This window comes from Sprattus sprattus, assembly GCF_963457725.1.
Source record: "Sprattus sprattus genome assembly, chromosome: 19".
NCBI classification, from domain to species: Eukaryota; Metazoa; Chordata; class Actinopteri; order Clupeiformes; family Clupeidae; genus Sprattus; species Sprattus sprattus.
Genome location: NC_137917.1, coordinates 24,512,393 through 24,527,392, shown reverse-complemented (window position 1 = coordinate 24,527,392; position 15,000 = coordinate 24,512,393). Strand labels below are relative to the sequence as shown.

At 47.4% G+C, this 15,000-nt stretch overlaps 1 protein-coding gene across 1 annotated transcript in view; it reads right to left on the bottom strand.

Moving 5' to 3' along the window:
- The window catches only part of LOC308380812 (CUB and sushi domain-containing protein 3-like), a gene marked incomplete at both ends in the record, with an annotated part of 198,970 nt that overhangs the window by 127,821 nt on the left and 56,149 nt on the right, over window positions 1-15,000 (bottom strand). The window contains 10 exon segments of the mRNA XM_080858223.1: window positions 222-413; window positions 2,805-2,961; window positions 3,357-3,526; window positions 4,322-4,513; window positions 6,988-7,203; window positions 7,863-7,979; window positions 10,532-10,720; window positions 11,278-11,465; window positions 12,954-13,092; window positions 14,006-14,200. Coding sequence (XP_080714349.1) covers window positions 222-413; window positions 2,805-2,961; window positions 3,357-3,526; window positions 4,322-4,513; window positions 6,988-7,203; window positions 7,863-7,979; window positions 10,532-10,720; window positions 11,278-11,465; window positions 12,954-13,092; window positions 14,006-14,200 — 1,755 coding nt within the window.

Below are 15,000 nucleotides of genomic sequence, written 5' to 3'. Positions count from 1 at the left end.
AAGAACAAGTCCAAACTGAGGCGTGTGTTGAGAGCACTGTGGATTATACAAGAGCAGGAAACACAAGAGCTCTTTGTCAGCATGTGCAGCAAGAAACTGCTTTCCCCCTTATAACAAGGTCCAATTAAGAAGAATCCGTGTAGGACTAAATCCCGCGGATCAGCGCGCTACACAGCAAGCGGCGCCGGGTTGGAGAGGGTTCTGCATATCAATGTGCTCACCTATGCAGGAGGGCAGCTGGTGGTCCCACGTCCGCCTCTCGCCCGTCATGCAACTCAGGATGCTGCTGCCATGGAGGCGGTAGCCCGGGTCACAGCTGTAGGTGACGGCGCTGCCGGCGAAGTGGCCCTGGTCGCTGACTTTGGAGCCGAACTGGGGAACTCCCGGGTCCTCGCAGTGGGAGAGCTCGAAACCTTTCGCACGAGAGAGAGAGAGAGATAGAGAGATAGGAAGAGAGAGAGAGAGATAGAGAAAGAAAGAGAGGGTTAGGTGGAGAATAGACAGAGGGGAAGATATTTGCATCAGCCGCACAAAGATTCTGACAGACTACCTATTCCAGCGTAACGGACATGCCAGGCACTCAGCAGGGCGTGTGTGTGTGTGTGTGGGTGTGTGTGAACCACATGCTGCTTGCACCAGCGTCTCTGCCAGTGCAACCTATAAGTGGTACAAACGAGGTGTAATATAATTTCCTGTGTACCGCCGTTTCCAACATTAAAGGTAATTACAGAGAATACCAGAATAAATAATATCAGTCAAGTCATTAAATCTTAATTAGCAAAATAATGACACAGCTAATTAACTCATTAGAAGAGGGTTTGAGGGCAGACAGCATAACGTACACACAGGGCTACTCGGGATTTGTCTGCGTTTAAGAATGCAGCAGTAGGATTAGAAGAAGAGAAAACTACAGGTGAGATAACATGCCATTATGAAACAGAAATGGTGAAAGATGGAAGTTCTGACTTCTTTCCACCGAGCTGCATTTCGCTCAGTATGTAGAGCACTGGCAATTAGAGTGGAGTGCTCGTCCAATTATAGCATGTGTTTGCTGCGGTGAGCAAGGCAAGCATTGGTACTCTTGGATGGCACAGCCAGAAAGCAAAACACCTACCTCTGAGGGAAATAAGCAAAGTGCTGCTGAAAAACAGCGTCAAAATCAAAGTCCTGCCACCACCGTTTCTTCTGCCACTGAGCCGGCTGATTTCATTAATTCCAGCACACCTCCCAGCTCCATGCAGTATGATCATTAGCAAGGAGCAATGACTGGACGAGACGCTTCTCTTCCTGGGCTTATAACTCCAACCCCATCTCTATTGATCCACTGATGCCGTATCCACAAGAAGCTTTAGATCTTATTTCCACTGTGGTCATTCTCTCTGAGCCTCGGTGGTGCCCCTGCCCTGAGATGTCCGTCAATCATTCTGACGAATCTCCATCGCCAGTTCCCGTATTATTTTTGTCACAACATGGCCTAGATAATTACACTGGGACTGACTAGGGGACTCGTCACCCGCGGTGACAGGGCCTTGCAAACATGCCAGCCTGGGGAGCTGTATTTCTTCTCCTCTCCCCATGCCAAATGTTATGACAGTCTTACAAGAATCACAAGCCGTATAAATTACAACAGTTATAGGCTCCATTAAGAAGATTACATCTTCACTTTCCTCTAGGGGGGGGTGGGGGAGGAGGGTTGAGGGGGGGTGGGGGTGGGGGAGGAGGGTTGAGGGGGGGGGGGGGGGGGGGGGGGGAGGGTTGGGGGGGGGGGGGGGGGGAGGAGGAGGGTGTCTGTGGTGGTGATGAAGGGGGAGCTGGGTCTGAATTTCTCGTTTTAGACCAAGAGCCAAACCTCCTACCCTTGGCATGCCCCCGAGATGATCAATCATTGATCAATCAATCAGTCCAGATTCATGTAGTGCTGTACGCTTGAGCAAGGCTAACAATGGTTCTGACAAAACCCTTCTGGTAAGGCTAGCCGCTAATCATCTGAGAAGGGCAGTAAGGGCTTGGGCTTCCCCCCCCCAAGAGGACAACTTGTCTTACACAGGATTAACAGCACAGAGCTTCACATTATTTAAAAGCAATCCTATGGGAGACAAAAAGTCACGCTGTTCTCTGGCTGTTTGTAACGGGTTCTTTCCCTAATTACAGATCTATTAGGAAAGGATAATCCTTCTAAATCAGCACCTGTTACATCACATGGCGGTGAGGAGGTTGTAATGTTCTCGTTAGGGCTAATGAGTAGCTGAGTTGCTTGATTAAAATTATCATATAATCTTTGCATGTTGCCCTTTTCAGGGTAAGACTCAAAGTTTGCTTGCACCTTTGCGCCTACAAACACTAGCTCTCCATTTTTTGAAGTTAAAAGGGAAAAAAAGCAATTATTCCTCCTGAGAGAAACTATGGTCGCTCTATTAAAATCATTAAGTGGTTCGGAATTTGGGGTCAATCTGAAATGGAATCGAATTTCACAGGTCAGTTTTTAATGAGGCGTAACACAGTGGGAGGGAACCAGGAAAAACAGAGAGAGAGAGAGAGAGAAAAAAAGAGAGAGAGAGAGAGAGAGAGAGAGAGAAAGAGTTAGAGGAATAGCGAGGTAGACAGAGAGAGACAGAGGGAATAACAAGTAGAGCTTAAGTCTTAAGAGATGATTCTGTAGCTTCTTCACGGAAAAAAGATCAGTCTTGCCCCTACCCCCTTTCAGAAAAAAAAAAACTTTAACAAATAGGATTTCAAGAGGAATAATTGAAATTGAATCTGGGTGCTTGACCTTGATGGAGGGCCGGGTCACTTAGATCACTCACTGGAGTAGATGAGCTTGAAGCCCTGAGCCGTGGCGTCCTGGTCGGAGAAGAACTCCAGCCACAGGTGATTGGACGTGCTGGTGAGAGAAACGCCCATCATGGCTGTCCCCGTGAATGTGCCGAGGACATCAGCTGAGTTGTCTTGGCCATCGTAGAGCTAGAAGAGACAAGTTCACACAATATCTTTGTTGTCTTCACATCGGGCCACATGAGATCTATATCTCTACCCCCTCAGCTTTGGGAAGACTATTGAGTACATTTGCTATGGGCAAGGCCTGAAAGCTATGAGATGCTGTGTAGTCTTGGCCTATACAGAGCTAAGAAAGTCAAGGTTACACAATGTCTTCAGCATCTTCACCTGAAAACTAAATACCACAGCTTTGTGAAGATGAGGTAAATTTCGAGCAAGTTATTTCTTGGAAGAAGCCATCCTGATGTGAATAAAAGACAGTTCATTCAAGATCTTTTCCAATGCCGAGATTACTAAGTGAGGACCGAAGTCACTTAGTGAATGCCACTGCTGCTCAGCTTTGCTTGCGATGTTCGGCTTACCTTTAGAAGGTCACCTTGGGCGAGATGGAAGGAGCTGGCAGAGATGTTGATGCCTTTCCCGGTCTGGACCTGGACGCTGTAGATGCACTCATGGCTGTTGTCGTAATTCACGGGATAGTTGGGTGACAGCAAAACGCCTGCGTTGTTGGAAACGGTCGAGCCGCACTCAGCTGAAGGGAACAAGGGCAAAGAGGGTTTTATGAGCACCAAGACAGAGTTTTACTGCCACGTTGGTCCAACTCACTGATAGCAAGTCCATTAAGTCTTCCGCAGGGACACCTTTTGATCGTGGCAAAGCGTTTTAATAAATATCTGCTGGGTCTTAACAAGAAACATGACAATGTAGATAAATAAGAATGAGGTGGAAAAACGTTCCCATGAAACTTTTACTGTGACTGCAGATTCCTTATAATATGTGGCACTATTTCACAAGAGACAAACCACAAAAAAAACTGTTTGTCTTGCCAACTCTGCCCATCCTGAAGAAGACCACTAGAATTGTTATTCATCTTATTCATGAAAATAATGTTACTTTTAAATTTAAATTTCATATTTTCTCAAATATGAAGTCAAATATTGCAGTCTAGCTAAATATTAAGCTAAATATACATTTGTATATTACAAATTGTTTTTTTTTTGCAGCATATTATTCACAAATGGCTGTCATTCAAGTTATCCAGCAACTTTCTGCCAACCGCACTCCCCCATAATCCTGAACTTACAAATATTTGTATTGTTGAGGGAAAACGTCCCTTCAGCTATCATAAACTAAACCCATGTCAGGCATCTTAAACAAGCTTTCTCATGGCTGAACATCACCCGTGTTATATGGAATATAATGAGTTCTGAGACTTCTGTCCTTCTTTAAGGTAGGGAGCCGGTGGCTTGTGTCTGAGGCCTTGAATGGCAGCCACTGGAGTAGTCAGGGTTAAGTGGAGGCAAAATGAAAGCGGCTGACCACGTACCCACACACCTTGGCAGAGGTGCGCTCCACACGCGCCGCCCGCCGCCCAGGCACACGATCTCCCGCGCCCCCTGAAGCCGGAAGCCGCTCTCGCACGCGAACACCAGCGAGTCACCGATGCCCAGCTGTCCGCCCCCGCTGTGCCAGCCGAACTTCGGGGTTCCAGGATCCTTGCAGGGCTCCAGGTCGTACTCTGGGGCCAAACGGAGAAAATATGCAAACACTCCATGAGTGACAATCTTTTCAAATACTCCATGAGTGACAATCTTTTCAAATACTCCATGAGTGACAATCTTTTCCAATACTCCATGAGTGACAATCTTTTCAAACACTCCATGAGTGACAATCTTTTCAAATACTCCATGAGTGACAATCTTTTCAAACACTCCATGAGTGACAATCTTTTTTAATACTCCATGAGTGACAATCTTTTCAAATACTCCATGAGTGACAATCTTTTCCAATACTCCATGAGTGACAATCTTTTCAAACACTCCATGAGTGACAATCTTTTCAAACACTCCATGAGTGACAATCTTTTTGTTTATGCTTGTCGCTGCCTGTATCATTCATCACTGTCGATGCAGAAGTGTACCAAAACTGGCATGACAACATACACTACATTCCAATTTGTCGGACACACACTAGCTGTTTTTCCATCTGAAGTCCCCTATTTGATGGGCGCCATAATTGCGTTGTAGAGTGCCTAATTAACGATACATCATGGCCAAAGCTCGGAGGGCAAACGGTTAGGGTGTGTGTGCTGCGCGAGGCGGCGTTTACGGCAACGCAAAGCCAGATCAATTAGAGATATTGTTTTCCAATTTTTGGGCCCATTTATGCGTGCGGCTGATGGGAAAACATTTGAGCATGGTGCAACAACAGCTGGGGCTTGAAAGAGTTGCCCATGGCAGCGGCGCCTTTGTCGCTCCATTTCAAGGCCTTTCTGATGTTGATATCTGGGCTCTCTCTCTCTCTCTCTCTCTCTCTCTCTCTCTCTCTCTCTCTCTCTCTCTCCCTCATGCGCTCTTTCTCTCTCCCTCTCTCCTGTGGATAAATGGTCATTGAATATGCATTATCAGTGCTGCACCGTGCAGCTGTTTCTCTGTTGCCTGCTGCCCTAAACTTGATCTCCCCCCTACAAACCACACACAGCCTGCATGACTTGGACCGTTTCTCTCTGTCTCTCTCTCTCTCTCTCTTTCCCTCTTTTTCTCTCTCTCTCTCTCACTCTTTCTCTACCTCTCTCTCGATCTATCTCTTTCTTTCTCTCACTCTCTCTCTCTCTCTCTCTCTTTCTCTACCTCTCTCTCTATCTATCTCTCTCTTTCTCTCTCTCTCTCTCTATCTATCTCTCTTGCTCTCTCTCTATCTATCTCTCTATCTCTCTCTCTCTCTCGCTTTCTCTCTCTCTCTTTCTCTCCCTCTCTCTCTATCTATCTATCTCTCATCTGCTGCGGAGACAGTAGCATTGCACCAACTGCACTGTGCCACATATTTACGAGATGATTTCAGCTAATCACAGTGGTGCTCGTCGCCGGCGGTGAGACAGGGCATGAGTAAAGAGGCCTGATTTTCATGCAAATTGCATGAATTATATTAATAAAATGGAGGGAAATGGAGGTTCCTTTCTTTCCCCTCGCAATCACCAGGGTGGGCAAAGGGGCATCTTTAGTGCCAGCCTCTCTTTCCTGATGCTCCAGGGATTATGCGGCAACATGTCCATACCTGTCAATCTCCAACCACGTTTAATATCTGGCACGGGGGTGAGAATAGTTTTAATCAGCAATCAATATTATGTAAATTCCAAAGCCATAGCCTGTGATTATTTCACGGGTATTCAAGGTCCCAGTCGCTTAATGAATGTAGACTTTCTTTCGGCAAACAAAAAAGACGGTAAAAGCGAGAGGTAAAATCACCGGGTGGGCCTCTCTCTTTATCTTTCTCTCTCTCTTCTCCTTCATCCTCTCTCTTTATCTTTCTCTCCCTTTCTCTCTGTGTTCTTCCCTTTCTTCCTGCTTGTCCTTGTACAATCATCGTTCCTACTGTACTCACTGAGCTGCTTCGTAGGGGGTAACAAGAAAGGGGTCTAAAAACAGCACAATTATCCACCAAAAGGTGGTTCTCCCGCGGACAGCGAGCTGGCTGGCGAGGCTCTCCTGCCTCCAGTAACAAGCCCCCAGCTTGTTTCATTAGCGAAGCAGCACCTGTAGCCTCCACCGTGGCGGGCGGCAGAACTCCACCTCAGCCACTGCTTGTGTTCTGCCTGTCGTCCCCCCCCTTTCACGCCTCAGATCGATTCTCCACGGACAGAAACGGAGCAAATGAAAGATGGGTACAATATAGCTGGTGACTTTGTCAGAGTGTGTGTGTGTGTGTGTGTGTGTGTGTGTGTGTGTGTGTGGGTGTGGGTGTGAGAGAGTGTGTGTGTGTCTGTGTGTGTGTGTGTGTGTGTGTGTGTGTGGGTCTGGGCATGTCTCCTTCCCACCACACGCCACCTCCTTCCCCCCCACTTGAGAAATATAGCTGGTGACTTTGTCAGAGTGTGGTTATGTGTATGTGTATGTGTGTGTGTGTGTGAATGTGTGTGTGTGTGTGTGTGTGTGGGTCTGGGCATGTCTCCTCCTCACCACACACCGCAAACCCCCCCCCCCCCCCCCCCCCCACCTGAGAAAGAGATGTTGAAGCCCTGGAACGATATGGAGAAGTCGGAGATGAAGCGAAGCTGCGCCTTGAAGTTGCCATAGAGACCGGCGTTGATGGATGGGGGGCGCAGGGAGCCGGTGAGGCGGGCCAAGGGCTGGGCGAAGCTCCCGTTCTCCGTCAGCAGCAGGTAGTCGTGGTGATCCTCCAGATGGAAGGTGTGGAACGTGAACTGCACCCCTGGGACCAAACAAGAGCCATAAATTAGACCGAACCCGCTAGACCTAGATTTACCTAACAGCGAAAGTCAGTGTTTTATGACTGCTTTTTATAACCATAGTCCGTCAAATACTACATTATTGATGTATTATACGTAGAGCATATTGTAATAACATTATTCAATGTTTTCTCTAAAATGAAATACACTTTTTTAAACATGTACAGGTTATACAGCTGATGTAGCCTGATACACATATTGCTCCTGAGGTAAATGTGTGTTTGCCCGAACAATGAAAGCCGATGTTTAAAAGTTCCTTTAAGAATCAGCCAGAACTATGCCATTTTGGACCATTTAAAGACTACAAACGATACAGTATCTTCAATTACATTAGATATGGTTCAAACATATGTATGAATGCTATAAAATGTTTTTTTTTCTGATTGACTTTTAGGAAAAAACTGTAGCAATTGAGTACATACTAAAGCTGAATGAAGTACCCTCAGGATGCTTTCCCTCTCCTGCTGTGTGTCACACTAAGCGGCTGAACCCAGCAGGGGAGAGTGTGTGTGTGTCCGGGTAGAGGGTGTGTGTCCAGCAGGGGAGAGTGTGTGTGTGTCCGGGTAGAGGGTGTGTGTCCGGCAGGGGAGAGGGTGTGTGTCCGGCGTGTGGCTGTGTTTACCTTTCCCGTGACTGACCTCCACCGTCCAGGTGCAGTTTAATGAGTTGGGATAAAGCTCCGGAAACCCCGGGGACAGGATGATGCCTTCAGGTCCCTGAATGTCACCCCCACACAGCGCTGAAATGGGACAGGGTTTCAGACGTTCAAACAAAACACCAGGGAAACAAACACCATGGAAACAAGGTTACAAACACAAGGGAAACACCCTGTTCACGGGCCCAGCACCAGGCCTCTGGGTTTAAACCGGTCCTGTTTGGAACATGCCGGATCTTAAGTAGAAACTGAAGGGAATTGGAGGAGTCAGGAGAGAAGGAGAGGAGAGACTAACCTTCAAAGAACACCAGGGAAAAATAATATCATGTAAAGGTTAATGAGAGGGAGATGGCATTGTTCACCCCTGGCCCATTTTCCTCAAGTTGTCATCGTCTCGAAATAAAAGGTCACTGTCAGTAAAAGGCCAGGGTTTCATAAATACCCAACCTAGTCCCACCAACAACCTGCACTTACTCTGCCAGCTAACAACACCTACAGCCGACACAAAGCAGAAAAGCTGAGTAAGACAGAAGGTAAAGAGGGGTGAAACAGAAAGAAAGAAGAAGAGTGTAAAAATAACGTTCTATTCTTTTTCTTTCCTCCCACGTTTCCAGTGGAGCTGGCCTCTGCGAGCACAGACAGCAGTGCTCTCCACCATGCTCACACACACACACACACACACACACACACACACACACACACACACACACACACACACACACACACACACACACACACACACACACACACACACACACACACACACACACACACACTTACGCACACACACACACACACACACACACATACACACACATACACACACACACACGAGCACAGACAGCAGTTTGCGAAGTACTTGAAGTCATGCCTAGTTTCCCGTGATCCTGCTAGGGGTCTATGGTGCCTCGCGGCGGCACAGCTGCCCCAGTCTCCCCCACAACCTCTCCTCCATGCACACACACACTCACACACACACACACACACACACACACACACACACACACACACACACTCCCCTAGGGTACATCGCCCTCCAGGATGAAAAACACCCTCCTCCAAAACATTACGGCAAATATTTCATTAATGCGTCCCTAATTGCATTCAGTCATTAAACCTAAATAAGATTCTTTGATGCCAGACTAGAAATTACAGGGGGCAGGGGGATGGTATGCCAGAAGGTTAATATCTGGAATACTACACAACCACCCCACACCACCACCCCACACCACACCACCAGCACCCTTAGGGGCAGGAGAAGGGGGTGGGGGCAGGAGAAAGGGGTGGGGGCAGGAGAAAGGGGTGGGGGCAGGAGAATGGAAGACAATAACCAGTGGTGAAGTCACTGGGGCCAGAGGGGTTGGGACGGCCTTTGGTGATTTTTTACATTTTCACACTGAATGTTTATGGTTGCAGGCAATAGAGGCTGTCACCATGCTTATAGGCATTCATGTGGACCAAACCGACCCCAGAAGGAGGTCAACGCTCAGGGAATGTGTTAAAACAGGAAGAATAAATGATTACGGATGGAAGATTGCAGTGATATTTTTAATTTGTTGGAATTTATGTCCACTCCAAAGCATCTCAATGCGAATGGATCAAAGAGCGTTTGAGGACACATCTGAAAAGCGCCTGGGCTTAACTATTCTTCAGTCTTCAGATCTTTTTTTTCCTGGGACTGAATAAAGCGTTTCTTAAGTAAACATGATTGCTTGAGAGTTAAATCCTTGACACAGACACATTAAAATGAATGTGATCGACCGTTCTTAATAGAGCTATTTCTCTCTATAAAAAATGTTTGTGACTTGACAAAGTAGAAGTCTCCAGGGACATTGAGATGAAATGAAGCAAATATGAAATGGAATATATTTCACCAGTTTTTCCACTAGATTGCTTGTTTCCTTGCTTGTTCGATTGCTAGCTCGCCTCTCTTCCTGGATTGACTGACTGATTAAACAGGTAACGGACGGACGTGCCTGTTCGCCTCAGACAGGTGCCAGATACCAGAGAGAAGGGGAACACGAGAGAACCGTACCGTCACAGAGAGGCAATGGAACACGAGGGAACCGTAGCGTCACAGAAAGACAATGGAACATGAGGGAACCGTAGCGTCACAGAAAGACAATGGAACATGAGGGAACCGTAGCGTCACAGAAAGACAATGGAACATGAGGGAACCGTAGCGTCACAGAAAGACAATGGAACATGAGGGAACCGTAGCGTCACAGAAGGGCAATGGAACACGAGGGGAACCGTACCGTCACAGAAAGGCTGTACTGTAACCTGACTGAATGTATAAATGCCATTGCATTCTGCTATCAGGTAGGCCTTTCTCTGAGCTGCAGCTGAGAGGGGGACTCCACGCTGAAATACAAACTCCAGAAACTCTGACTCTGCCTCCGGTCCCTTCTTCAACTTTAGCGTGGTTATTAATATTCTTACAGTACCGTCACAGAAAGGCAATGGAACACGAGGGAACCGTACCGTCACAGAGAGGCAATGGAACACGAGGGGAACCGTACCGTCACAGAGAGGCAATGGAACACGAGGGGAACCGTACCGTCACAGAGAGGCAATGGAACATGAGGGGAACCATACCGTCACAGGAAGGGAATGGAACATGAGGGGAACCATACCGTCACAGGAAGGCAGCGGGTGGCTCCACCAGTGGTTCTTCTCGCACACCAGTGGCTCCTCGTGGCTCAGCCGGTAGCCCAGATCGCAGCCAAACCACACCTTGGCGCCGATGGATAAGTCTTGGCCGTGGCGGATTCCGTTGACCGGGATCCCAGGGTCTAAGCAGGAGTGTCTGTCAAGTGCCACAGCTGTTACGTGCAAACAGAAGGGGGGGGGGGGGGGGGGTGTCCAGGTGGGGCGGGGGGAGGGGGGGGGGGGGGGGGGTGATGACAGGAGAGAGTACAGGTTATGGAGAGAGTATGGAACCTCAAGGGCAGAATGATAAAGAGTAAGTGGGAGAGCGCATATTAAAAGCAGGCTGGGAAGGGGAGCGAGTGGAGCAATAGCAGGGAGTGTGAGGGGATGAAAGAGAATGTGATATATATATACGGAGAGAGAGAGAGACAGAGAGAGAGAGAGCAAAAGAAAGGAAAAAAAGAATGGTAGAGAAAGCAATCCCCTAAGACTGCTTCTTTGATATAAGTGGGAACAAACACAATTCGAGGTTGCATACATAGCACGAAGCACTTCACACAAAATAAATAAATAAATACACACGTACATAGAAGTGAAATAAAATAAGAGAAGAGAATAAAATGGAACAGGTGACATGCCGCTCAGTATGGGGTTGGGTCGTCGAGCAGTGGGGTACGGCGAGGCGAGGCGTGATGCGTCGCGGAAGCGTTTAACAATTTGCCTGTCTCACTTTCATAAAAGAGCTTGAAGCCGCTGTCGGAGCGACTGCTGTCGGTGGTGAAGAGCAGATACAGGAAGCTGCCGCTGCTGAACAGGAACTGGGGGACCTGGGAGCCGTTGAAGGAGCCGATTAGCGGAGAGAGCAGGTTGGGCCCGTCGTGAACCTCCAGAAAGTCAAAGCTGAGCTCCGTCTGAAATCTGTCAGGGACAAGACGAGATAAGAGGCAAACGGAGGGAGGGGGAGAGAGAGAGGGAGAGAGAGAGAGAGAGAGAGAGAGAGAGAGAAATATATAAAAGGGGAGATACACAGAGAAAGAATAAAGGTGAGAGAGGGAGCATGGGGGAGCGAGCATGGGGGAGCATTAAGTATAATAAAAGGGATAGAAATGGCAGGGGCATGAAAGAGAAAGAAACAGAGAGGTAGAGAGAGAGGGAGAGAGAGAGAGATAGAGAGAGAGGGAGAGAGAGAAAGGAGATATAATTGCACTGATAAACTGGCACAGACCCACTGTGAGCCCACACACTCCCCAGTCTTGGCCATGACAGCCTGGAGTCTGCCGGAGTGGCTCATCATGGGGGTTTCTCAGTGGCTAGCCCCACTCATGACAAGCCTCTGACATGGTAGTCATGTTTTATCAATCAGATCAATCTGAGCTTTGGCACCAGTCTCCAGTCCCTTGGGCACTGACAGGTGCTCTGAACATCCCTTCACAAGACCAAACACACACACACACACACACACACACACACACACACACACACACACAGACAGACACACACACACACACACACACACACACACATCCCTTCACAAGACCAAACATTAAAGCCCTCGCTATCTCGGCAAACTCATACAATTCCACAACCAGCTCTTGCTTCCTTTTTTTCTGTCTCTTTCTTTCTTTATATCTTTCTTTCCATCCTTGGGGTATTTTTATACCACATGTACACATACAAAAAGGAAAAGGGTACGATATGTGCTAGAATAGGAAGCAGTTAGCGGTGAATGTTTACCCGTTCATTCTGTGAACAACATGACAGGTGCATGCATATGTAAGCTCACGCAGAGCTGAGGCCATTATTATCACAACGCCCCAGTGGACACGTCGAACCACATGCCAGAAACATTACGATAACACGTCAAGAGCTTCGTAAACCAACTAAACACGGCCGCACTGACAGATAGAAGGCCGACAGTTTGAAGACAGTAACAGAATCGTCACACCTGTATGAGAATAAATACAATCATAATGTAGAGACCAATGTATCTTATGTCATTTTTTTTTTTTTATAAACTGTAATTGGCGTATGAGGGGAGGGGAGGTTATATGTGGTAGATTTGGTATTTATTTTCAGAGTCTGAATCAGAATAAGAATAGTTTGTATTGCCAAGTAAATCTACCAGGAATTTGTTTTGGCATATTGGTGCAGACGATAAACATAAAATAATAATAAGTACTACAGAACATTAGAAAAACAATATATAAAATATATAAAAAATGTCAAGTAAAAAATATAAAAATATCAAAAGATAATTAAATATTAAAAGATATTTACAGATTTTTAGGTCATTTTCATTTTGTCTGGAACAGAACAGAAGACTCGGTACATTCTGGATCATTCTGGCGGTGTGTGTGCTCCTCTACACACACTATGGACCCTGACTGAGAGCGTGACCTGACCCACCTGTCAAAGGTGATTTTGATGGAGCGCCCAGGCTCTGCTTCAATCACCCACTCACAGCTCAGAGAGTCTTTGTAGTAGCCTGGCCAGCCGGGAGACAGGATGACCCCCACAGGGGAGGAGAAATGACCTCCGCAGGGGGCTGTTGCAGCGATGACACACAACCATGTCAGCCAGCAGAAACAACAAAGTGAGCTTTCCACACACGCCTGAATTTCACAGTACATTCACATCCATACACACACATACACACAATATATACACAATACATACATTATGTGCACTCACACTAAGTGTGCCCCTTGTCTTTCACACACACACACACACACACACACACACACACACACACACACACACACACACACACACACACACACACACACACACACACACACACACACACACACACACACACACACACACACACACACACACACACACACACACACACACACACACACTCACACACAGACAGACAGACAGACAAACACACACACACACACACACACACAAAAACACATACACACTCAGTTTTTCATTGGCACATAAGACCAGCACATTTAATACAATGGTTCACTTCACTGTCAAATGTCTCGCATCTTACTCCAACAGACACAAATGAGGGGGAGGAGTGAAGCATATTATGATGGCTTGTCTCTGCCTGCAGTGTGTCCTAGTTGGTGTGTGTGTGTGTGTGTGTGTGTGTGTGTGTGTGTGTGTGTGTGTGTGTGTGTCCTAGTTGGTGTGTGTGTGTGTGTGTGTGTGATACTGTCTACATACTGGCCTCTGAGTGTCTCTTTCAACGTGTGTAGGTGCATGTGTAAGTGTGTGTGTGTGTGTGTGTGTGTGTGTGTGTGTGTGTGTGTGTGTGTGTGTGTGTGTGTGTGTGTGTGTGTTTGTGTTTGTGTGTGTGTGTGTGTGTGGGGGTCTGTCTTTAAACAGCACGGGCTGGTTAGGGGAAGCTAAAACAGACAGTGTTACACCGCATGTGTTGTGTTAATGCAGGGAGATTTACGCTGATTCCCTTAGTTGGCCGGGCGCGGTTGAATCGTTACCTTCACACCGGGGGATCAATCCACTCCACATCACCGTGTCTCCGTCGAGCTCGCAGACGACGGTGTTGGAGCCCTGGGTCTTGATGAAGCCCTCCTCGCACGCCACGGAGATGGAGCTGCCCAGCTGGAAGCTGTCGCCGAAGCGCCGCGCGTTCAAGGGGACCCCGGGATCTGGACACTCGTTGTGGCCAAAAGCTTTAGAGAGGAGGAAAAAAGCACACACACACACGTTCGCACAACCACACACACACACAGACACAGACACACACACACAGACACAGACACAGACACACACACACACACACACACACACACACAACCACACACACAACCACACACAACCACACACACAACCACACATGCACACACACACACACACACACACACACACACACACACACACACAGCCTGTTAGAGCCCCTTGGTCAATATATTGAAAGATTGCAAAGCCAGTGAGAGGGAGCCGCAGAGATCCCAATACTGATGAGTCTGACTGAAACTGCACTTCAGTGCACTGCACATTTCCATACCACTACACAGAGATTTTCTTCTTTTTTTTTCAGGATTATTTTGGCCATGCTAAAATTGAATAATGTCTAATAAAGTGGATTAAGCCCTCTGATACCCGTGGATAAATGGCTTATGCACGGCATCAAGACATATGTCCTTCCATCTGTCCTTAAAGTTATGATGGAAGTGGGGGGGTTGGGGTGGGCGGAGAGAGGATGGAGGATAGCACCAGTGGCCATCACTTAACATTCTCGCCGTCTCCTTGGATACAGTGCCTTGCATTCTCTTATGACCAGACAGCGATCTGTCAATATAGAGTTGCTTCCATTCTATTACGTATCCATTTATTAATTTGGCAACCTGAGGCAACCTGAGGCAACCTGCAACTGTGCGGCAATTGGCAGACATTTTGTTTGCATTCGCTTCAGTTGGAATGAGGCTTGCCAATGGCGGTAATGATCGGCAAGAGCGCCTGACTTCATCTG